The sequence below is a fragment of the Pelodiscus sinensis genome, chromosome 15 (genome assembly GCF_052426305.1).
Source record: "Pelodiscus sinensis isolate ZL-2025 chromosome 15, ASM5242630v1, whole genome shotgun sequence".
Taxonomy (NCBI): Eukaryota; Metazoa; Chordata; order Testudines; family Trionychidae; genus Pelodiscus; species Pelodiscus sinensis.
The window spans coordinates 19635588-19659239 of NC_143066.1; the positions used below are offsets into that span (position 1 = coordinate 19635588).

A 23652-nucleotide genomic window follows, 5' to 3' on the forward strand; every position below is an offset into this window, starting at 1 on the left:
TCTGCTACTGGGGTTGGGGAGAAGCATGCCCCTTCTTCACCAGCAGGGAATTGCCGCAGCTGGGGAAAAGAGGCCTCTCCCCTGGTCATGGCAGCTCCTTGCACAGCACCTCTAACCACATGTGTGGGGCTTATTAGGCAGCAACATGGCCACGCACTTAGAGAAACCTTGGTCCTGACCCACACATTGAGAACCACTGTGTTAAGTAGCTGGGAGACTGGTTCTTTGGGTTAGAGTTCCATCAAGATGCTGACCCAGCATCTTTTTTTTTCCATTAGTCCTGGATTGTTTATTCAGTTTTCCCATTGTCTACCCAACACTCCCACTGGATGAGACTTAGCTGATTGCAGTTCAACCAAAGACCTGGTAGACTATAAGAACTGGTCAGATGAAATGGAGTAATACTTGCTTTACTGACTGTGGTGTTTGCCCACATCATTAATCAAATTCACAACCAATGTGGAAGCATTTTGCAGTCCATTAATTCCAGAGAGGAATAAATGGTTACTTTTTCTACAGCAACTGAGGATCTTTGATATGTGTTGATTGCATAGATTCCAACAGGTAATGCAGACCAAAAAGAATATGATCTTATATAGCACCATAAGTAGAATTTGTGTGGACGACAAAGTAACTATCTTCCATATTTCTAAAATTACTATTAGAAGAGCAGTGTAATGAAAGCGTGAACACCAAATCTGCAATAGACTAACAAAATATTTTCTGATATTTCTGTCTCTTCGTAACTGATATTAACATCTCAGACTCATTAGGGAGTAAATAAAAACAAAATAAAAGCACAAGGACAAAATGTTTCTAAAAGGTACTTTGTTCATTTATTCCAATTACTGCAGTTTGGTTTTAATTGGCTATTTTATAATGTACTAGTAAAAATAAGATCCAGTACTTTGTGAAAATAATCAGAAAAGGAACAATATAAATGCAATGCAACTAAAGTTTACCCAAAAAAAAGCATTGGAAAGCAGAATAAACTTTAGGGAACTGTTTTCTTAAGCTTAAAAGCCTAAAAAAAGCATATAGCTGAAATCTGAAAGTATGCAAAGCCAATTAACATTATGTAAGACACATTTGGGACCAAAATTCTACTTCCACTTGCCTCCCTTCAACCTAACTCATCCACTGAGCAAAGTTGATTTTTACATTTAAAGCAAAATATTGAAAATATGACAGAGTTTGATTAAAGAATTCACATATTATGGAAGAACCCAATCTGCAGGAACAGGGCTGACTGAAATGGTATTTGAAGATCAAAAATTATGCAGGTTAAAGATATTGCTACAAGAAAATCAATTAATAAAAAAGCAGGAGTTTACATTACTTGTTAAGAGGTTAATATGTTATTATACCAAATGAAATCTTCCCTGATTTACCAAAAAGTGTAGTCTCTCATCTGTGAAGGCTCCCCCCCCCATGCCCTATGAAAATTGGCTTATTAATATAAATATAAATATGCATATCTCAGAGATGCTTTAAACAAAATACCTCATGTAACCTATCAATTTTAATGTTACAATCTTTTGGATCTGTATATCCTATTTTAGTGCATGTATTATTATTGTATGAGACTATTTATAGCTTTAAATGTGCAAATGAGTGTCATTATTGGTGCTCAAGAAGCCTTAACGACTGGGTGATCATCATTAATGACTTGTTTGTCCTGTAAGTCCAAATGTGATAGGACTAGTGAGACATGTGACCATACCACGGGGTATTGGGATTCCATTTTTTGACCCAGGTAGAATACCATGGAAGGGGGAATGTATGACAAGAGATTCCCACTGAGGGGAGAAAACTATTTAAGCAAGGGAAAGTTAACAGCTCTTCATCTTTGTCTGGTGTGATACACTCTAAAGAAGGCTGAGGATACAGGTCAGGGAAAAAGAGCATCTGTGACCTGAAGACTCAGAGGGGTTGCCCTGTTAGTCTGTAACTGAAAAAACTCCTCTGGGCCCCTTGCTCCATTCATCTGAAGAAGTGGTTTGTGCCTACGAAAGCTCATAATACTATTTACATTTTTTTTAGTCGCTAAGGTAATACAGGACCATTTGTTGTTTCTGTTTTTTTCTGTGACCTGAAGAGTAAGTCCAGAACAAGAAGAGCTTATTAGGGTAAGAATCTGCTTGCAATAAGTTTTGAGCGAATTAGAACTAGCCATGCTTTTTTTTTTTCTTTTTAATTTAGTAACTTTGATCTGTCTTCACTTGCAATCACTTAAATCCCACTGTTTGTACTTAATAAAAACTTTTTTGTTTACTATCAGGCCTGGTGTAAATAATTACCTGGGGAGGAATGACAAGTGTGCATATCTTTCACTGATAGAGGGTAAACATCCTCATGGGCTTTCTTTCAATAAAGCTTTTACTCTGAGAAAGATGGATTTATTTGGACTTTTGATCCCTTTTGAGTGTTGGTTTCTTGAGCGTTATACCCTAGAACAGCATTCTCCCAGAGCTGAAGCAGTTCAGTGTCTTCAATGCTCTTCGGAATGGGGGTTACCCCAACTCTGTACCTTGTCTAGAGGAGACCAGAGAATCTGGCCCAGCAGGACAGGGTGTTGGGGAGCCCTAGCGAGCAAAAAGGAAGGTGTCCATTTCTTTGCTGAAATATTTTTCATTGAAAACTATGTTTTAAAAAGTAATGCATCTAAGAATTTACAGTAATGATGTACGGTGCCTTAGTATTCTGCTATTATTGTTCAGGTAAGCTAGCATCAATTTGGTTTGAAAGAAGTAAAAAATACAGGACAAGTATGGGGTGGGGGTTGTTTTGATTTTCTCCTTCACTATGTACGAGGAAGGACTGAAATCTGGTTTGCCTCATTCATACAAAAGGTGGGTTATTGTAACTGCCCTTTCACATTTAAAGTTCAGGTCTCATCTACTGTGGAATTCTACTGACAGTCAAATGACATCATCACAAGCAACAGGGAAGAAGTCTTAACTGAAAAGTCAATAGATTAGAAACAGTTTAACCCTATTAAATAGAAAGACTAGGCGATTTGTTCTGGTATAATGTTTCTTTAAACAAAAGCTTGCTATTGTAACAACTATTGCTTTGTGTCTGGTTTTCACATGGCAAGTATCTGTAAAGTCATTATTACTTGAGAGGGAAAGAAAGCAAAAAAGCAAGCAAGAAAGAAAGTTATTCACCTAACAGTAAGTCATTCCTTGAGATGGTCTATACAGGTTATGGCGCAGTAGCACTCCTTTTATAGGCACTAAGAGTTCAAATGCAACTGCTCATTAGAGGACACGATTGTGCCCTCATTTTTCTGAATCCCCTACCACTGGACATAAAAGGTCAGCACAACTAGGCATGTGAAGAACTAGTCAACTAACTGACTATCCGATAAGCAAATGCTTATCAGATAGTCAACAGGGTATTTAACTAGTCACGTCCCTCCTTGCTGCCTCTTTCCGATAGAGGCAGTGGGGGGGAAGGGAGATAAGGAGGAGGTACTTCAAAGCGGAAGTGCCATGTGGATCCTGGGCCAGACCCCAGGCTCCACACAGTGCTGCTGCTTTGAAAAGCCAAATGTAGCCCATGGCGAGCTGGGATGTCCCCAGGCTGCATGCAGTGCTTCAAAGCAGCGCTTCAAAGCAGCAGCGCTGCATGGTGTCCAGGATCAGCTGTGGACTCCCACCCTGACCTCAGGCTCCATGTGGAGCTGCTGCTTTGAAACCACATGTGGAGCCTGACTCTGGGTTCCCCACAGTGTTTCAAAGCAGCAGCACCACATGGAGCCTAGGGTCAGCAGGGGAATCCCCAGCTGATCCCTGGCTCCATGGGGCACTGCTGCTTTGAAATGCTATGAGAAGCCTGATGCCGGGCTCCCTGTGGCATTTCAAAGCGGCAGCACCGCGTGGAGCCTGGGGTCAATGAGGGAGTCCCCATCTGACTCTGGGCTCCACGTGGCACTTTCGCCTTTGAAGTGTAGCCAAATGCATCGACTACTTGATTAGTAAATTACTTGCAATTTAAGATGTCTAAGCACAACCTGTTCACACTTACTCCCTAGGTCACTCTGAGATTCCAGAGGCATCTACAAAGTGCAGGGATGGATGATGGATTGTGGGATCCACATGTACAGAACTTCTCAAAGAACAACAGTTATAAAATAAAACAAAAAACTTAAAAAACAACAAATAATCTGGTCGTCAAGTTATAAAATAAGTAATTATTTATTCTTCTTTGAGTTCCTGTGCATATGGCTCCCACTTACATTCATTAACAAGCAATTTGATAAAATAGTGAGAATTAGAAACTCATTTGAATGTGAGAAGCAGGGTCACAATCCATGCAATCAAGTACTTCCACTAACCATATTAATTGAAAAGAGATATTAAAAACCCTGAAAATAGGCCCTATTTTCCTTGATCTCACTGCAGTGTATGGCACAGTGTGGCACACAGGTTATTAAAATATTGAGTCCTGCTACAATGGGTTATCAAAACAAATAGTTCAGGGTGCATGTTGGTCAAAAAACTAGTGCTTGGAAAAAATATGAAAGGGTTTGCTCAGAGGTCTGTTTTAGCCCTCAACCTTATTCAGTCTATACATGACATGCCACTAACTCAGTCACAGAAGTTCATCTATGCAGACAACATCTGCTGCAGGCTATAGGCTCCAAGTTTCTCTGAGCTGGAAAAGACCTTGAGTGACAACTCTGCAAAGGTGACTGCCTATTACTAGACATTGCACCTTCAGCCTACCACCATCAAGGCAGTTTCTAGCACAGGAAGTATCCCAAAATAGTGCTGCAGTGTAGACGTACCCTATCATACAAAAGTCTCCTCAGCAAAACAGCAGCAGCAGGTCAAGACATGAAACAACACTCTTAGCAAATAGACAGGTTCTTCATGGGACGCAGATGCTCCAATGCTAAGGGACATAGCCTTTGCTATCTTGTACTCAACTCAATAACAAAGTACAGTGCACCAGTATGGAGTCGATTGTCACACACTAAATGTGACGCATATTGTTGAGTTGAATTGCACAGTGAACATCACAGCAACTCTCTGATTCATCTCCAAAAGCTTCCAGTTCTGAGCCACCCTGCTGCCCCTTACATCAGGAGGCAGATTATAGTTGGAAAGCTACTTGACAAGGTATGTGCCACCCCGAGCTTGCCCTTGTTCAATGACATTTTTTAGCCTACCAACTTCATTTCTTTCATCAGGACATCAATAAAGTCAAGGCTGTCATGCCAGAATATGACAATGGAGTCCCTGTGGCAGAAAGACTGGTGCTTAACGTCATCTACCAATCAGTTCCTCGTAACAGACCCTAATGCTCATATGCCTGGCTTTAACCTACCATGTTATCAGTGAGCCTTTCATAACCAAGCCCAGACTTTGCAAGCCCTCTGTGCAGCCACCCCAGCACCTTTGAGACAATCCAAGGTGCAGCTACAGTACAGATCAAACAATTATATACATTGTTGAGGAGTGACCACTAACCAAATTCAGCTGTGGGCTCTGAGAGCTCTATTTGGTCACTAATAATGCCATTGTTTGGCTCAGCAAATATGCAAGTATAAAATAAATAAATCTGAACATGCACTGTGTAATAGTTCATGTCACGGACCACACTGACTACTACAAGCCCCCAAAGTTTGGGGCCTCAGGCCTGATCGTTGGCCGAATATTAGTTCTAGCGGCCCGCTCTTGTTCAGAGCAGAGCAGCAAATAAAGAGTTAAGCAATTTCTGTTAAACTATCTGGCATGAGCCCAGGCCCTGGGTCAGGGCGAAGCAGCAAATAAACAAACAATAAGAGATTCCAAAGCGCAGGCCCGGGTCTGTGGGTCAGTGGGGGTCCAAGCCACAATGCGCTGCCCAGCTGACCTTCATTTCCTCAGCCTCCCCAGGTCGGCTGTCCCTGGGCCACTTCCCTGTTCCTCCTAGGAGCCTACCTGGCTCGGGTGCTGCTCCTTGGTGCCGGCTGGGGATGGAGGAGCCAGCAGCATGTCCATGGGCTCTGGGTCCTGCACTGGTAAAGGTTCAGGCAGTCCAGCCCACTCATTTGGGCCCAGCAAAGGTCTTGGGGGGTCCAGGTAAATCTGTGGGCCCAAGTAGCAGCTTCCATAGCCTTGTCCAGCGAACCAGGTCCAGCAGAGGCCATGGCATTCTAGACCAGTGCTCAGGGTCCAGCAGTGGCACAGGCGGTCCAACCCAATCCTCCCTCTGGGGGCAGCGTGATAGGGCCCTCCTCCACTGGGGTTAGGGGAAGAGCCTCTGCCCTGCTCAGCAGCCGAGCTCTAAATGAGCTTGGAGCTCCTTTTCTTATACCCCCAGCCCTGACTTCCTGTTTCCTATGGCAAAAAGGGTGTTTGCCCCTTTAAGGGCGGCCACTTTGAACTCTGCTGTTCTCCGCAGCACACTGCGATTCTCCTCGTGAATTCACATATGGTGCTGTTCTCCTCATAGCACACTGGAACACAGTTTAACAAACACTGCATTAACACTGCAAAACTGCTCCTTACATTGCACATTTGCAGTGGATGCCAATACTAGAAAATAATTGTTTGTAAATGGATGTAGTGAGGGGACCACATCACTGCTCTATAATTTTCAGTGACTGCATCATGTTTCAACTGAATTCCAGAGGGAACATGGGCCCTGAGGAAGAAGGCACATGTCCTGATCTATCTACCTTTTGATCCACTGCCACATGCTATAATGATTCTAAAGAGATTTTCTGAACAATCTCATTCTACTAAAAGTTCAAAAGGACCCTTCTGACATGTAGAGTTGTCTCACATTATCTCTGAAGAAAGAAAAGTAAGAACCAAAAAGTGAGGTGAAGGGTACAAATTCACATAGACTGGATAATTATCCTTGACTGCAGCATCAAATTAGTTATTTCTGTGAGAGGGTGGTTGAGAAACAAATGAAGACACTTTCTGCTTCAAGAACCTTTATCCTTTCTAAGCTGATTTGGTTATTTCTCATGGTTTAGGACAGGGCTACTCAACTTTGGAAGCCCCGGAGGCCACAATGATAGTCACAACACATGCTGAGGACCACAACTTAAGTGTGGTTTCACATACATGCAAATATATATGTAAATAGCTTCTCTGACACTGACTGGCATGAATACAAAGATTAGGACATAGATAACTACAATATCTGTGAACAGTTAGTGTTTTCTTTTAAAGTTCTAAGTTTAAAGCCCAAATATCTGTGAGTGGCTAAAAAATCTTTCAAAGAAAGCAGTGAATCATCCATCTTCGGATTAAACATGTCTTTTCCATCAAATAGTAAATCCTGTACCACATTCTGTATCTTCACAGGTATTACTGAGGCAGATAACAAAAAGTCTCTCCTCTTGATGATACCAAGAGCCATTAATCTAGCCCCCAAGTTTATGGACTATAAGGCTACTTGAAGAGAGTTTCTGGCAATCAGCTGACTCTCAAAGCAAATCAATTTAAATTCCTCTATTAGAACTTTTAAAAAACGGCTGCTTTGTCTCACTGCATATAATTCTGTTTGGTCAGCATATCTAACTAGTTTATGACTCTAACTGGAACGGAAGCTGAAAAATACATTTTATAACCAAAGAGATCTAATTTTTGGATGTTTCTCCTCAGGTGCAGATTTGTAAATGCTTGGAATAATCATTTGCTGCAGTTACAAGAGATGACAGTGATAGATGTGAACAGAAATAATCAAATCCCTTTGGAAGGATTTGATACTTTTGCTCAACTGTTTTTGAAGTTGTTGAAACAGATGCTAGAATAGTCCACAATCCCTTAATGCAGAGTTCTCAACTTGTCGGAGGGGGTGGCATGAGCCAGTTTCAGAGGGTCTATGAAGCAAGGACAACTCACAAACAGAAAGCCTGAGTTCCCATTGCCCGAGAAGTTGAAACCTGAGTGGTCAGCTAATGCTGAGCCAAGAGCTTCAGGCTCCCTTTCCATCAGCTAGCTTTGTCCAAGTTTCCTCTGGATCCTAGATACCGTAGTTTCTCCAGGTATGATCAGCTAGAGAAAAATTATCTGGGATAGACAGGCAAAGAAGTTTGCACAGATTTGGGTTGGTGGATGACTTTGAAATGCTCCTATAACCTAGCTTTACAGTGCCCCATGGCATCAGACTCCAGGCAATTGCCCTGCTTGCTACCCTGCATGTAGGCCTTGGCTTTTATACGCAGAAAACCAGTTGTGGTACAGGTGGGCAATGGAGTTTTTATAGCATGTTGGTGGGGCCTCAAAGAAAAAGGTTGAGAATCCCTGGTTTAGTGGGTGCCAGAATTCCTTCTTTAATTGGAAGGTCTATTCTATTCTGCATTGACAAGCATAAGATAACAAATAACTTCTATGTTTTCCAGTGCCAAATCCCCTGACTGCACAAGGAGATGTTAGTGGTTACACTGTAGTACGGAGGAAGCCCACACAAAACATTCCATCTGCGATCTCTTCAAAGGCAGACCTGTTACAGGGAGACAATCTCACAGTGCTCTTTCCAGTTCTTGTGCCCACCTCCCCAATGCTTCAGTTCTCTTGACACCCACAGGTCTGCTTTCCTCTTCCATCCTATTGGGAAAGGGAGACCTCTTCCTGGCTGAACAGCTGCCATATTACCTGGTACTCTGTGGTCAGCAGGAATGCCTGACTGTTCTTACTGTCCCAATCTTCATAATCTTGTTCTCCTTAGCATATGATAAGCTGGTGTTACCTTTCTTATCCACTCATTTAGATCCCAACATTAAGTTGAAACTGGGGTAAATCAGAGTCTGAGGTCTCAGACTTTCCTATTAAAAAGAGTCTCAGACTAATGTGCTCTGGATCTTTGAGTGCACCTCTTAAAAGCTCCATAGATAGGATGCATTATCTTTTTCATTTAAGGGAATCTCTCATTCCTTCAAAGCTTATATCCATCTGCAAAGGGAATGAGTCTCCTGTACAAGGAGCACAATTTAAAGCCTATTTTGACAAAGTCTAAAACTGACAAGGCAACTGACTAGTCTCAATGACAACACCAAAACAGCAAACTATGTTGTCTTTTTTTAAAAAAGACCTAAAAAACTAATTAGCTAATTACTAATTAATAGCCAAGTAAAAAGACAAATAACTTGTCACAATAATAAACTATTAAATAAAGACTCGGTGCTCTGATTCACTGCCAGAGGGCATTAGAAGGAACTGAAGATAACTGGACTGCATTTCCCCTTTACTCTCAAAAGGGGATACAAGGTAATGAAAGATGCATGTGGAATCCCTACTGGACATTGTTGTTTGAAATTCCAAACCTTTATTCTGTATTATAAGTAAAAAACACATATAAAGGAACTCGACAAATGATTGTTCACATCCATTTAATTAAAGAAACAGAAGCCATTGTTGATTATTCAAAACCTATATGCTTTCAGTTATAATTACATTACAATTCAGTTGTGCAGGATGCACATCTTTTGCATTTGTACAGCTTCTATATCCCTATTTTGATCAGGACTTTTTGCCACTACCATAAGAATAAAGCTCACAAGACATCTAATAAACCTTCCAGCAAAACAAAACAAAAAACTTTTCAGACTTCTTTTTATAAATTGTAAGAAACAAAAATTATTTTAAACTGCTTATACTGTGTAATAGCAAGAATGTGAAGAGCTGTGTTCTAATATTGGTCAACTTAAAACAACTTGCTGAGCACATCACATAATGTCCTCATGTTAAATTTCTGCCAGATTGAATAAATCCTTTGGTAAAAATACTTTCGTAGTCAAAGGATCAGATGAATATAACTTGCAATTGCCTCGTGAGGAAAATGAGCTATATCCTGTATATGAAATCATCTGCCAAAGTACGCCTAAAGATCCTGAGATCAAGGAGCTATTCTCAGCAATCCTTCTGATGTCGTGTCCATCTTGGCAATGACTTTTCATTCTCTTTTCTGAGTGTAAATTTACACAGGAGTTCCCTCTATCTTAAAATAAACCTAACAAAGTAGTAACACCTGATATCAGAAGACTGACCTCAAAGGATATGTTCACAAAGAAGTCTACATTGACATACGCCACTAAGGATTTATGCACCAATATTCTGTACATATCATCCAGACTCCTTGTTACAGTTTGCACCTCTATAAACCGGAATTCTGCGGAGGGGTGTGGGAAGCCTGGCATGCATGACCCCAACAGGTCTCCCTAGAAAAGCCAGGGAAGATGGGCTGAGGGGCAGTGGAGGAGTTGGGAATAACAGCATACAACCCAGCTGGGCTGCTGGGGGAGCCGGGAAGCCTGGCAGGGCAGGAAATGAGGCCATCACCAAGGGAGCCAGAAATCACCTTCCCCGTGTCCGGCAAAAACCCCTCCTCTGGGACCAATTAGGTCCCAAAGGTGCCGGACCAGAGAGGTCCAACCTGTACCAGCTATGACAGAATTCAGAGCAAAGCACTTGGTACAATACTGTCAGCCTTTACTACTGGACAGTCAAAAGCCTTGGTAAAAGGGGAAAAAAGGACTGAAATCTTAAAAAAAATTAATATGCCTTTTGAAAGATATTAGAAGGCAGTTTTCATGAATGAAAACAGGTAAGAGCTTTTTTGAGGATGCATGGGAAAATTTTAGAAACATTAAACAATGAATGCACTCTGCTTCAAGTTTCCATGTCCTTTGTATCTTAGACCAACTTTAGAAACTGGAGAAAAGTATTCTGGAACACTCAAGTGTCAGAATGATTCCCAAAAAAACAGTCTAGCAGCACAAACAGAAAGATTGTATATTAGTATTTTCTACAAGAGAATAAGGCTCCTTTTAAGATTCCTTTTAAAAAGGAAAGCTTTAGAATGAGTTTTAGTTTCAGAGAGCCCAAAAATGAATGTGGTGAGTCTTGTATTGGCATGATATTTCTCCGTTGCACAAAGAGGGCAAGAGGGAGGAATATGCATCTTAATTCTGGTACTATAAAATCAAAGGAAAAGGAAAAGGAAATGGAGTAGAAACTGTATGTCGTATGCAGCAAAATTTAGTTCAACTAATTTTTAATTTTATAATTGTTATCTGTAAAAATATAACTGTAGAAAGATACTTGTCAGTGCAAGCCTTATGGGTTTTATTATTGCACTACTCTATTTCATTTTGCATGTCTGCTATGTGTTTAGCAATGTGTTGCTATGCAACAAGCTAGAATCCTCACTGTTTAATTCTTCAAATTATAACAAGAGCAAAAGCCAGCCAGCCACTACAGATCTTTTCTATAATACCAAAATCCATCCTCAGCACACATGCCAATAAAACAAAGACAAATCCTAAATAAGAAACTATTTGAGTTGAATATTAACAAAAAAAATCGATGGAGATTGCCATCAATATTTATACAATTATTCATGACTAATCAGTTGCTTCTAAAGAAAACTGACAACAAAATATTTATTGGACAGATACACAGATTTATAAATTGTTTACCATGATCTATTCTATATCGTCTCTCAATCAAAAAATTAGTAATGGGAAATTCACTTTATTGTTAAATGTTAGGTTTCATCTTAGCCAGAAAAGGTTAAATAACCACTGAAATGCTGATCATAGTCACTTTTAACTTTTTTAGTTTTATAGTGGATTAATTGCACATAATTCCACAAAGGAGACATCAATTTCAAAGACCAATTGCTCCCCCTAGTGGTGACCAATTGTTCTATGTTGCTATAAATACTAAAGCTCTTAATCCTAAATTGACAAAATTATGCAGGAAAGAACAGTTTCCAGCTTGACTTACTATATTTCAGCCAAAGCAATAAAATAATTAAATCTAAGTTTACTTTAGTAGCAACATGAACAAATATTCTTTGGCAAGAAATCAATGTACCAACCCATAATACACAACTAACACTTAGAGACACAAGTTGGGTGAGATAGTATCTTTGGCTGGACTAATTTTTGTGGCAGAGAGAAACAAGCTTTCAGACTACATAAAACTCTTCAGTTCTGGGAACGGTAATCCTAGCATCACAGCAAAATACAAGAAGGAACAAATTGGTTAGCACAAGTCATTAGCACATAATGTAAGAGACCATGTAATGAAAAGAGGCCCATTAACATCTCTGCCATCATAGGACAAAAAAAAAAAAAAAAGAAATTAGTGGGTTACAGATTGCTGTAGTAAGCCATAAATCCAGTGTTTCTGTTCAGTTCATGATTTTTAGTGTCTACAATGTAATGAATTTAAGTTCACATTTCAAAACCGAAACCGCGGTTTTGCCAACAGTGGGGTGATTTTTCAACAGATCCTGTACTTCGAAACAGCGCCAGAACACAATTATGCAAATGAAGCACGGGATATTTAAATCCCCGCTTCATTTGCACTTTCGATGTGCTTTATTTACATGCCTCTGCTGACAGGGGTGTAGTGTAGACCTAGCCATAGAATGATTGCTTTGGGGAAATTGTTCACCCATAGAAGACAGTTTCAGTCTCGTATAATTTTCCTATGTGATGGGTTTGGAATCACTTTGAATTGGTGTGTCCTGGTTTCTAGGAAGCTTTCTTTTGATGATGACCTTCAAAAGATTATGGGGCTGCTTGGGCAAGCAGCCATGACTGCAGTGAGTTTGGGAAGTGACATCCCTTCCCTCACACCCCATAGCAGAGCCCTTCTTCTCCTTCAGCAGAACTTAGGCTGTCAGCCACTATAACTCATCATGGATAGGTTGTGGTTTCCATTAACTGCTGTTTTATTTCCTGCAACTTGCCCAGGACTTTTACTCAAAATAGTTGTAACAAAATCTTACCCTTACTGATGTATTATATGCCATTGCTGATAACCAAATTCCATTAACATTAATATTAATAGCATAGGAGCGGTGCACCACAGTATGTTGCCAAATGGAAGCTGCTAATATCAGGATTACCATTAAGCAGAATCTACTGTACATTTTTGAAAATGAAATTTGATTGTGTTACTACTATCCTCTTGAACGTGATCATGAAATACTGTTATTGAGTCTGCAGAAGCAGGCCCGGTCCACTAGCTCAACTGGAAAGCTGTATGCAACTATCTATCTGGCTCTGCAGACCAGTTGTCCTACTCAGATAACTAGGGCATAATAAAGCCTGGAGAACAAGGATATTTTAAGGATTTTTAAAAGAGGTTGCAGAAATGCAAAGTTGGAGAGTATGTAAATAAATTCTCTGCCTTGCTTAATCTTCTACTAGCCTCATTTGTAGCCTCATTCCTCAGAATTGCTAACTTCATCCTACTCCACTGTAATGGGTGAGAATATGGGAGAAGTATGAAAAGGAATCAGAGTCATATTTGTGCTTGTGGAAGGACTGGGGCAGTAAATGGTTAACTGGTTAACTAGTACGCCTCACGCTTAATGTGAGGTTTACTGGTTCCAGTTCGCCAGTAGGGGCTGGAGCAGCTCCTTACCCGCCCTGGGTACAGGGCTGCTCCAGCCCCACAGGTCCCACCACAGGCAGGGGGGTCTCTGGCTGGCCAAAGCAGCCCCTACTTGTGGCAAACCCCTTCCCGCCACAAGTAACATGTTGGCTCCCCAGGAGCAGGGCCAGTGCTGGCTTTGCTGCAGGCTCAGAAATATAAAGTTTTTATATATATATAAGCTTTATACTCCTGAGCCCACAGTACATATAACCTCTAGAATTTTTAGTGGTTACACGGTTTTTTAAAGACTTTTTACATCCCTAGGAAGGACTACAGTATTTTTCATATCAAATGAACAAAATGAGTGGTAATGGGAGAAATGGAGGGGTTTTCTTTTCTGGGCTAGATGTCAGGCCAACAGAATCTCAACAAAAAAAACTGCTTTAGATCAGCTCTCACCCTCCAGCCCTTCTGTGGTATTTTATCAAATTAAACAATTATTCTGATAATTATTAAAGGTATCCCTACAATAACAGTATTTTTAGTAACTTCTGGAGAAAAAAGACTGATACCACATTGGCAACACAGTAATAATCACTAGCTGGGAACTGCAGATTCAGAACCATCTCAGAACTCTCATGCCCATTGACAGCCAACAGGTCAAGAGCGAAATACGATGTATTCATCAGATCAAAGGCTTTGCCTCACAGGAAATGTCTTAGAGAGAAAGAAAGCAAGTGCAAACACTATAAGTAGAACCTGAAAAGCTAATTCTGAAAAGCACATACTGTCAATCTAAAAGGTTCAAGCAAGTACTCACTAATTGTCATTGATTCTGGCACAGTGGCTGAAGGCAACATATTGCTTAAAGCATTCACTTGAACAGGAGGACTGACATCCACTCTAATTAAAAAGACAGAAGATCATTAATATTAACCAGAGAAACTCAATTCAAAGATTTGCCGAAATAAAAACAATTGAATGACAACATTCTATTCACCATGTGTAAATGTAACTCAAATTAATGTACTAAATTGACAAAGAGAAAAATAATTATAATCCAAACTCATTTCAAAGCTAAAAAATTTACATTAGAGCTTCCGCATGAAACTTAATTTATAAATATTGAAAATATAAATATTCAAATAGACAAACTATATGACGAGCATATCATGCCAAACTGACTTCCAGATGAAGTCCAGATACAATTTGTCATAGTTATTATAACGTGATTCGAGATTATATAAAATACTAAGATTATGAAAATAAGGAATCATCGTCTTTGACATTTGTCTTTCCAAATGTTTATAAAATTATTTTAGTAGTTTGAGTATTGAGTAATTATGGTGTGGGTGCCAACTTTACTTTGCATGTGCCCATTTACAATTAAGTATTTTTGTTTTATAATGATAAAATCTAAATTTGATTTACTTATAAGGGAGTTCAGATCCTCTCTGAGCCAGTTCTACTGCGAGAATAGCACTTTCATGTTCTTCTCCATTCTCCATGTCACCTAAAGCAACATGCACAGGACACAAATTAGTTAATGGAAAAAACCCAAACAATATTAAAAAATGAGCAACAGTTTCCTGTTACACTTGCAACTAATAAGAGTAAAATTTTCAAAAGCACCTAAAATCAAAATTTCACAAAGGAAATACCTGTGCAAGTGCATAAGCCCCTTTGACTATCAATGAGACTTAGGTGCTTTTGAGAATTTTACACTTAATCATATTACATTTAGTGTTCTTACATTTTACAGTAACAATTTCATGTTTGAGCAAATGTCTTCCCTGAAGTATCACAAATCTTGATGCTCAATTAAATATGAAATTTGATACTCATTATAAACTGAGAGCTGTGGGAAGTGAACTGGTGGTTTAAATCCAATCATAAACCGACATTTTATAAGTTTAAAAAAAAGACAGCTGTTGGTAACAGGTGTGTTTCAAGATGTGTTGCTTATGTCCATTCCACAATAGGTATGTGTGCTCGTCACATGCACTGCTGCCTGAAGTTTTTCCCTCAGCAGTACCCATAGGGGAACAGCCCTAGCAACTCCTGGAGAATGTGTCTAAACTACACCCCTCTGCCGACAGAGAGATGTAGCTTAGGCACTTCGAAAGTGCAAATGAGCCAGAGACTTAAATATCCCGGGCTTCATTTGCAAACTCACATTTGGGTGCTGTGCCGATCACGCTCCCTTTCAAAAGTGAAAGTAAAGTCTAGCCGACAGCGGGGAGCTTTTTCACCAGATCCTGTACTCCTCATTTTTAAATTATTGTATAGTCACAGCAAATCTTAGTGGGTACATGATTATTCAATAGTCCCAGGGGTGGGGGTAGGGCTGGCAGCCAGTGCACTCCCGGCCCCACTCGCAGGAAACCAGTCCACAAGGGGAGATGGTTTTAAAAGCAGTGTGGGGTGGCAGGAGCCCTAGTATATAGGGGGCCCAAGCTCCCCACAGACATGGGTTGTGCTGGCATCCACAGAGCTGCTTCCCTTGCTTCCTCCACCCTTTATGCTGCTTCGGACTTTGCACCTGGAACTGCCCTTGCTCAACTAGTCATCAAGGTAAACGTAAATCCGTACTTCCTAACATCTGAGGTAGGCTGCCACTACCACCAGACACTTAATAAATACCATTGGTGCAGTGGCCAGGCCAAAGGCAATGACCATAAACTGGTAGAGGGAGGTCCTATCATGAAGTGGAGGAAGCGTCCGTGGCCAGGAAAAATTGCCATGTGGAAGTAAACATCCTGTAAGTTGAGGGCAGCATACCAGTCTTCCAGATCCAGTGTGGGGATAATTGTGGCCAGAGTGATCATTCAAAATTGAGTTTCTGAAGATACACATTGAGGCCCCTCAGATACGCCATAGGCCTCCTTTGGCCTTTGAGATTAGGAAAAATCTGTAATAGAACCCCCTGTTCTAATAGTGAGGCAGAGCTTCTTCTACTGCGCCCAACCTCAACTCCAGAACCTTCTATGCAGGAAGGCTCCCATGAAAAGGATCCCTGAAAAAGGACAGGGATAGAAGGTGGGTAGAGAGAGTAGAAAGGAATTGTAAAGCATATCCCTAAGAGACAGTACTTAGGACCCATCAGTCTGACATGATGGAAGCTCACGCTAGGAGGAAATGGGAAAGGTGGTTGCCAAATGGGGGGGAAACAGGGGCAGGGAAATATTGGATCTCCTCGGATATCTGTTATATCCTATCTGTACCATGATAGGACTGGTACAGAAAATAGAATTCATTGTTTCCTTGCCCCTTGCTTGGAGCAGGTGGAGACCAACTGGGCAGGAGCTAAGGACTGGCTCAGTCTATGCTTATAGCCCTTACTCTTTCTAGCTGGGAGCTCTTGTCAGGGTTGCCTGCCCTGACTAGTAGAGTATGAGGGTTTGAAGTATTTCTGAGTTGGGGTGGGAACATACAAACAATCCCAGGGTTTTTGGATAGGCCAAGAGTCCTTCAGCTCAGGTAACTTTGAATCTTTCTAATCAGCAAACACAGCACAGCTGTCAAAAGAAAGGTCACAGAGAGAATGTTGGGCCTGTGAGGACAAACCAGAAAGGAGTAACCAAGATGCCCAACACACAGCAAGAGCAGATCTCATCATGCAAGCAGCCAACCCCCCCACATCAGAAGCAGCCTGCAAGGCTGCTCTAGCCATTGTTGTTCCCTCTTCCAGGAGAACTTTCAACTCCTTCCTGGAATCCCTCTAGGAACGGCTTCTCAAACTTAGTCATGGCCTGCCACATATGGAAATCGTAGAGGCCAAGGAGAGCTTAGTGGTTAACCACCTGCAATTGTAAACTGGCTGAGGAATAAATTTTTTAACCCAATAAGTTGAGTCTTTTGGAGTTTTTGTCCATGGGTACTTCCCTTGGTTGCCTCATCTCTCCTTTTTGTTGACCACCTCTACCACCAGGAAATTATGAGCAGGGTGGAAGTATTCGTGGTCCTTGGCTGGGACAAAGTACCTCCTCTTTAGAGGATAGCTCAGTGGTTTGAGCATTGGCCTGCTAATCCTAGAGTTGTGAGCTCAATCCTTGAGGGGGCCATTTAGGGATCTGGGGCAAATCTGTCAAGGATGGTACTCGGTCCTGCCATGAGGGCAGGGGAGTGGACTCAATGACCTCTCAAGGTCCCTTCCAGTTCTATGAGATAGGTATATATCTCCATATATAAATCTCTTTTGGAGATGGTCAGGAGGGACAAGGGGTTCTGCCACAGGGCTGTGGTGATGCTTCATGAAAGGACAGGGCCACTCAAGCCAAGAAGCCACAGGTTAAGTGCTATCCATTTCAGGAGCTCTTAACGCTCCTTGGCATCCTGCTTTAATACTGGGTGCAGGGGCTCAGTATTGGGATCTGGAACGGTACCTGGACTGGGAAGAGGACCTATGGCTGAAGACCTTCTCAACCATGATAAGCGTCGAGAAGGGGACCAGTGTCTGCATAATAGTGACCAACAGCATTGCTGCATTAAGCAGTCCTGAGAGCAGTATCAAAGTCGGGTTCACCTGGAACTGACCTCGGTGTGATCTTCAGGAAGCCTGGGAACTCGCCCATGGTCTCTGGGGCTCTGTGAGTTCCACACCCAGAACCAGGGGAGTGGAAGGGCCCTTCTTCCATTGTTCAGTGATTGCAGGCTATGTATAGGGGCGCTGACAGGATGGTACCTTGAGAAGGGATCAGGGTCATTGGGGAGGCAATGCTCACATTGGGCCCAACATAGGCTTGCCCCTGAACCATGATATTGCATGGCCTGGTGCAGCCAGTACCAGCAAAGTCAGTATGTCCTGAGCCCCTCAAAAGACCTCCAGTGTAGATGGCTTTCAACATCATCACTACTTGATGTCACTGGAGCAGGAAGGGAAGGGCTTAACCGCTCCACCTGAGCCGGCCCCTGTTTCCCTGAAGGGGTCTTGTCTTCCCCCGCCCCTGCGAGATGTTGGGGAGCACTCCCTTGCCAGCATCACTACTTTCTGCACCAGGGACTGAGAGGGAAAACAGTGTTGGCCTCATGAAGGCACCGATAGAGTGCCCTGCACTAAGACTATGGCACTTGAGGCTGAAGCTGACCTGGACTTTGGTGTCAGGGCTAGCACCAACTCCATTAGAAGTGCCCTGAGGCAAATGTGTCTTTCTTTTTTCATCCAAAGCTTGAATAGCTTGCAAATGCTGCACTTGTTGGCAATAAGCCCCTCACTCCAACATGGCTTAAAACCTAAAGACTAGGGCATGCCCTGTCCCTACGCTAAGTCCTGTCTAGAACACTAACTAGATTGACTAATACTAACAATTAACTCTACTGAGAGAACTATCTATACAGAGGTAACTGCCTTTGCAGCAAGAAATGTAGCTAGCACAGAAGTTCCAATGCACCATCACTGAAGGCAAGAAGGAATTGAGATGGGGGAAGCACACAATACCCCTTATCCACGCTATGGAGACACCACTTTGGAGATCCTGAGGACAACTCTCTTAGGGGAACTGCAGAGGGAAAAACTTCCAGCAGCAGCGCATGTGGCAAGCACACACACCTACTGAGGAATGGACATAAACAAGCACTTGAAGAAGAATCCACTATTTCAACTGACATCTTTGTTGAAAGTCTTCATACAATGAAGATAAAATAAGTACAGGCAGTCCCCGACTTACGCGGATCCGACTTACGTCGGATCCGCACTTACGAACGGGGCTTTCTCGCCCCGGAGGTCGAGGTAGCGGATTGCTACCTGCGAGCTCCGGGGCGAGAAAGCCCCGTTCGTAAGCTGCTCCGGTGCCCCTGGTCTGCTGGAGACCGTCTCCAGCAGACCAGGGGCACCGGGCGGGTTCCCGTGCTTCTGAGGCTTTGCCAGAGCAAAGCCTCAGAAGCGCGGGAACCGCCGCTGCTGCCGCTTGAGACCGGTGCCTGTGGTCTGCTGGGGATGGTCCCCAGCAAACCACAGGCACCGGGTCTCAAGCGGCAGCAGCGGCGGTTCTCCGCGCCTCTGAGACTTTGCCAAAGCAAAGCCTCAGAGGCGCGGCACCCCGCTGCCGCTGCTGCTCTGCTCCCCGTGTCCCTGGTCTGCTGGGGGGGAGGCGCGGATAGTGTGCCCCCCCCAGCAGATCAGGCTTTTGTTTTGGACCCTGGAGCAGAGCAGCTGGGGCGCTGCGGATTGGTCCTGCAGCACCCGCTCTGGGCACTACTGGACCAACCCGGCAGCACCCCAGCTACTCTGCCCCAGGTCCTGATTCAGCCGCTGCTGGTCAGTTTCAGCAGTGGCTGAATCAGGACGCCTGGGGCAGAGCAGCTGGGGTGCTGCTGGGTTGGTCCAGTAGCGCCGAGGAGCGGTGCTACTGGAGCAACCCAGCAGCACCCCAGCTGCTCTGCCCCAGGCGTCCCCAAGTCAGCCGCTGCTGAAACTGACCAGCGCTGACTACAGGAAGCCCGAGGCAGAGTTGCTCTGCCCCAGGCTTCCTGGAATCAGCGCTCATCGGTTTCAGCAGCAGCTGACTTGGGGAAGCTTGGGGTTCTTAAGTTGAATCTGTATGTAAGTCAGAACTGGCGGTCATTTTCAGCAGCGGCTGAATCTGGACGCCAGTTCCGACTTACATACAGATTCAACTTAAGAACAAACCTACAGTCCCTATCTTGTACGTAACCCGGGGACTGCCTGTATGTAAAACCTTTCACTTCCAGATGTCATTCCAGGGTTTCGACATTAGTGAGTAAGTGTGGAAAAGCTCATACCTCCATACAGATATAAGCTATATCTGCTCCATATACAGGAGCCTCCGAGATGCGACCGCGGGAGTTCTGAACTCCCCTCCCCCACACACACTTACAAAAATGGTTGTAAGTGCAGAAGGTGCCGGAAACCCTCGACTTTTGTTCTCGGCCCGCATTTACTACGGCACATGGTGCCTACCATAAATGCGGGTTCGAGTTACGATGCCCCCGACTTGCGACGCTTCCTTCAGAACCAATCGCGTCAAAAGTTGGGCGCCTTCTGTATTAAAAGGTTAATTTTTCTAAGCCATGTAACGCTGATTATTTTATGTCTCTGATAAAAATTAATCCATATTTATACCATTATACTAGCCCTATGGGCCATTCAGTGCCTTAAAAAACATCCAAGAGAAACAAAATTTCGGTCATATTCCACTGACATTTTCTGTTTCACTAAATATGTTATCATAAAATAAATCCAAAAGCATATGTTAAAGTAGTACTGGATTGAAAGATGGAAGAGCAGGTTGAAAGAGAAGGTTGCTAATATTGCGACAATGATGTTTGGTTGAATAAAGAAGGAAATGTCTATTTGTTTTTGGTAGGAGTTTTAAAAAAAACCTCTGTCATTAATGAACTCTCTACTTTGCTTCCCAGCAAATGAATTTCAACCCAGGTTGTGGTACTTCACAGTACATGGAGACTTGATGTGTTACACATCCTTGAAGCATTCTAATAAGGACTGGAGACATAACACCCTTCCAAATTAATGAAAAAATACACTGCAACTATTTCAAACTCTTATCAGTCTTGATACTGATTACTATAATAAGCCTACAAATCAGGATGAAATATTAGGATGTGGAATATACCATATCAATTAATCAACAATCCAAACAGTATGCGTTAAATAACATTTCATGCTTTTCATAATACTACCCATTTTCCAATGAATTAAAACATTACATATTTCCTCTCTCTATTGCTCAGTAGTTAACTATTTGTCACAGACCAAACTCTAGCATCATCAGCTAAACAAAGGCAAAACCAAACAAAGGAATCCAATTACTTAAATGATACTAGAAAACACAAAAGTTTCTTCGTATGTTTGAAACCTGTTACAAAATTTAAAAACTCAAAGCGATTGCTGTTAGGGGTCTCAAGCTTACAATTCTTATTAAATGTAAAAAAGTTTTAAAAGGGACTGCTCAGTTCTTCTCTGGGACAAAGTAATATCTTTATGGACCAACTTCGGGTGAGAGAGAAGCTTTTGCACTTATACAGAGCTCCTCTTCAGGCCTGAGTCAGACCTGAAGAACAGCTCTGTGTAAAAGCTACAGCATGTCTCTCTTGTCAACAGAATTGGTCCAATAAAAGATATGACCTCACTCACCTTGTCCTTCTAGTATCCTGGGACCGACATACCTACAACACTGCATATTCAACTGCTGATATATTTGTTGTCTGTAGAAGTGGGATGTTCCCACGAAAGCTCATGACTCTATTTATATATTTTTATTAGTCTCTAAGGTGCTACGGGACCATTGTAGTTCTTTTCAGTTACAGACTAACATGTCTACCCTCTGATACTTGTCTATTGTTAAAGTTGCAAGTATATGAAACAACAACAGAGGGCAGTACAACATTACTTAATTCTTTTTGAAGTTATATATTTTTTAATTTTTACCACCATAATTACATAATAAAATAGCTTAAATACAATGCCCATATATCTGCCTTCATCAATTCATGGTTTACAAAAACTAAGGAAATAGACACAGCAAATTTAAAATGGAAAAAAAGTTTTATTTCTGAATTGCATATATTTGGAATACTGCTGCACTATTAAGCAGTCATTAAAAAGAGAACACATTCAAATAAAAGTGTTATTTTATTAAATAATTAGCCAAGTTACTAAATAAACTATATATTCTAGTGATACACTGATGGCAAAATAAAAACTGTAATGTACACAATTTTACAAATTCGCTCCCTGCCCTGGAGTTTGTTCCATATCATCTCATGATCATAATAATTCATAAAAATGATTATATAGTATAAGGAATTACTGCTGAGTTGGTAAAAGGATTCTGGAAAGAAATGGGTTTTGGGGGAAGTGTGCTTAGGTACAAAAAGAGACTGTTCAATTTGTAGCAGGCATCAGGATAGACACAAAAATAAGAGAGCAAGAGAGATGAAAGAGGCAGTAAGCAAAGGTGTTGGATTGAAACAAACATTAATAGACAATGGTAATCTTAAAGTAAAGACACTGTTAGTTATGTGTATCTGATCTGTTTTTTTTTATTGGACCATTATAAAAGCTAGCCAATACCAAAATTCTTCAATTTAAGTCTCCCAGCATATCCAAAGTAATGTATTCTTACTGTGTCTAAACTACATCCCTTTTCTCGAAAAAGGGATGTAAATTAGACACTTTGAAATTGCAAATGAAGCCGGGATTTACATTTCCCGTGCTTCATTTGCATAATGCCGGCCACGGTTTTTTTCGAAACGGGGCTTTAAGGAAAGAAAAATGTCTGTTTAGGTGGGGATCGATCGAAAATAAAACCCTTTTTCGAAAGATCCTATACTCCTCATTTTTTCAGGAGTACAGGATGTTCCGAAAAAGAGTTTTATTTTTGATCGATCCCCACGCAAACAGCCATTTTTCTTTCTAAAGGCCCCTTTTTGAAAAAAACCATGGCTGACATGCAAATGAAGCTTGGGAAATTTAAATCCCGGCTTCATTTGCAATTTCAAAGTGTCTAATTTACATCCCTTTTTCAAGAAAAGGGATGTAGTTTAGATACAGCCTTAGTCTGTATGCAAGTCCTGTATTTTCTCTATGGCTCCTCAAATATCTAAATTAACACTACTGGAGATATTGGAGGACAACAAATAAGTAAACTGCTGTGAGAAATCAGTTCTCCATAGATATTTATGGTGAAGAGGTGGGGAAATGAGAAACTAGGATATCATATTCAGCCAGCAGATGAGATTGAGACATAGCAGTTAATCCAACAGCCATAGTTTGTGTATTTCTATATTAAACCTACTTGGGATATAAATTATGTAACGTGTGACTTGGATTATACATTATTTTTTTCTAGTTTGTCTCTGCCTAAAATTTCTCTCCTATAAAGGAAACTTTACATTCCTTGGCCTCAACCCTACAGTGAATTCTATTTCTGAGAAGACTCATTATAGTTTTATAGACACATGAAATATACTCACAAACTTAATCATCACTGATTGCACACATTTTATAATTTTACTATTACAATATAATACTAATGTGTGCATATCATCATTTTGAACAAGCTATATTCCAGATCTTCGACAACTGGGCTTTTCAGGATTTAGCAGTATCTATGGTTGGCATCTATCAGAAACCAAAGCTTTGTTCCACTTCAGTGCAATAGGCCATTCAAAATCACTGGCATGCTGTTAACCATTGACCTTTCAATCTCCACTTTCAGACAAGTGGTATTGTTTTTTTAAATTAACATAATTCAGGTCAGCCTTGTGTCACAAAATCATTGCAGAGGTCTAAGTTCCATGTCAGGCACAAACAATACGAGCTGACATG

The 23652-nt window shown here is 41.6% G+C and overlaps 1 protein-coding gene across 6 annotated transcripts in view; it reads right to left on the reverse strand.

Annotated features, from left to right (window-relative positions):
- The window catches only part of SNX29 (sorting nexin 29), a 472527-nt gene that overhangs the window by 404682 nt on the left and 44193 nt on the right, over nucleotides 1-23652 (reverse strand). For 5 of the 6 annotated variants that reach the window (XM_014577718.4, XM_014577716.4, XM_075899351.2 and 2 more), the window contains 2 exons: nucleotides 14775-14856; nucleotides 14164-14246 (listed from right to left, as the gene is read on the reverse strand). The exons of the other annotated variant lie outside the window; for it this stretch is intronic. In XM_014577718.4, coding sequence (XP_014433204.3) covers nucleotides 14164-14246; nucleotides 14775-14856 — 165 coding nt within the window. The remainder of the gene's footprint in view (nucleotides 1-14163; nucleotides 14247-14774; nucleotides 14857-23652) is intronic. 6 annotated transcript variants of the gene reach the window in all.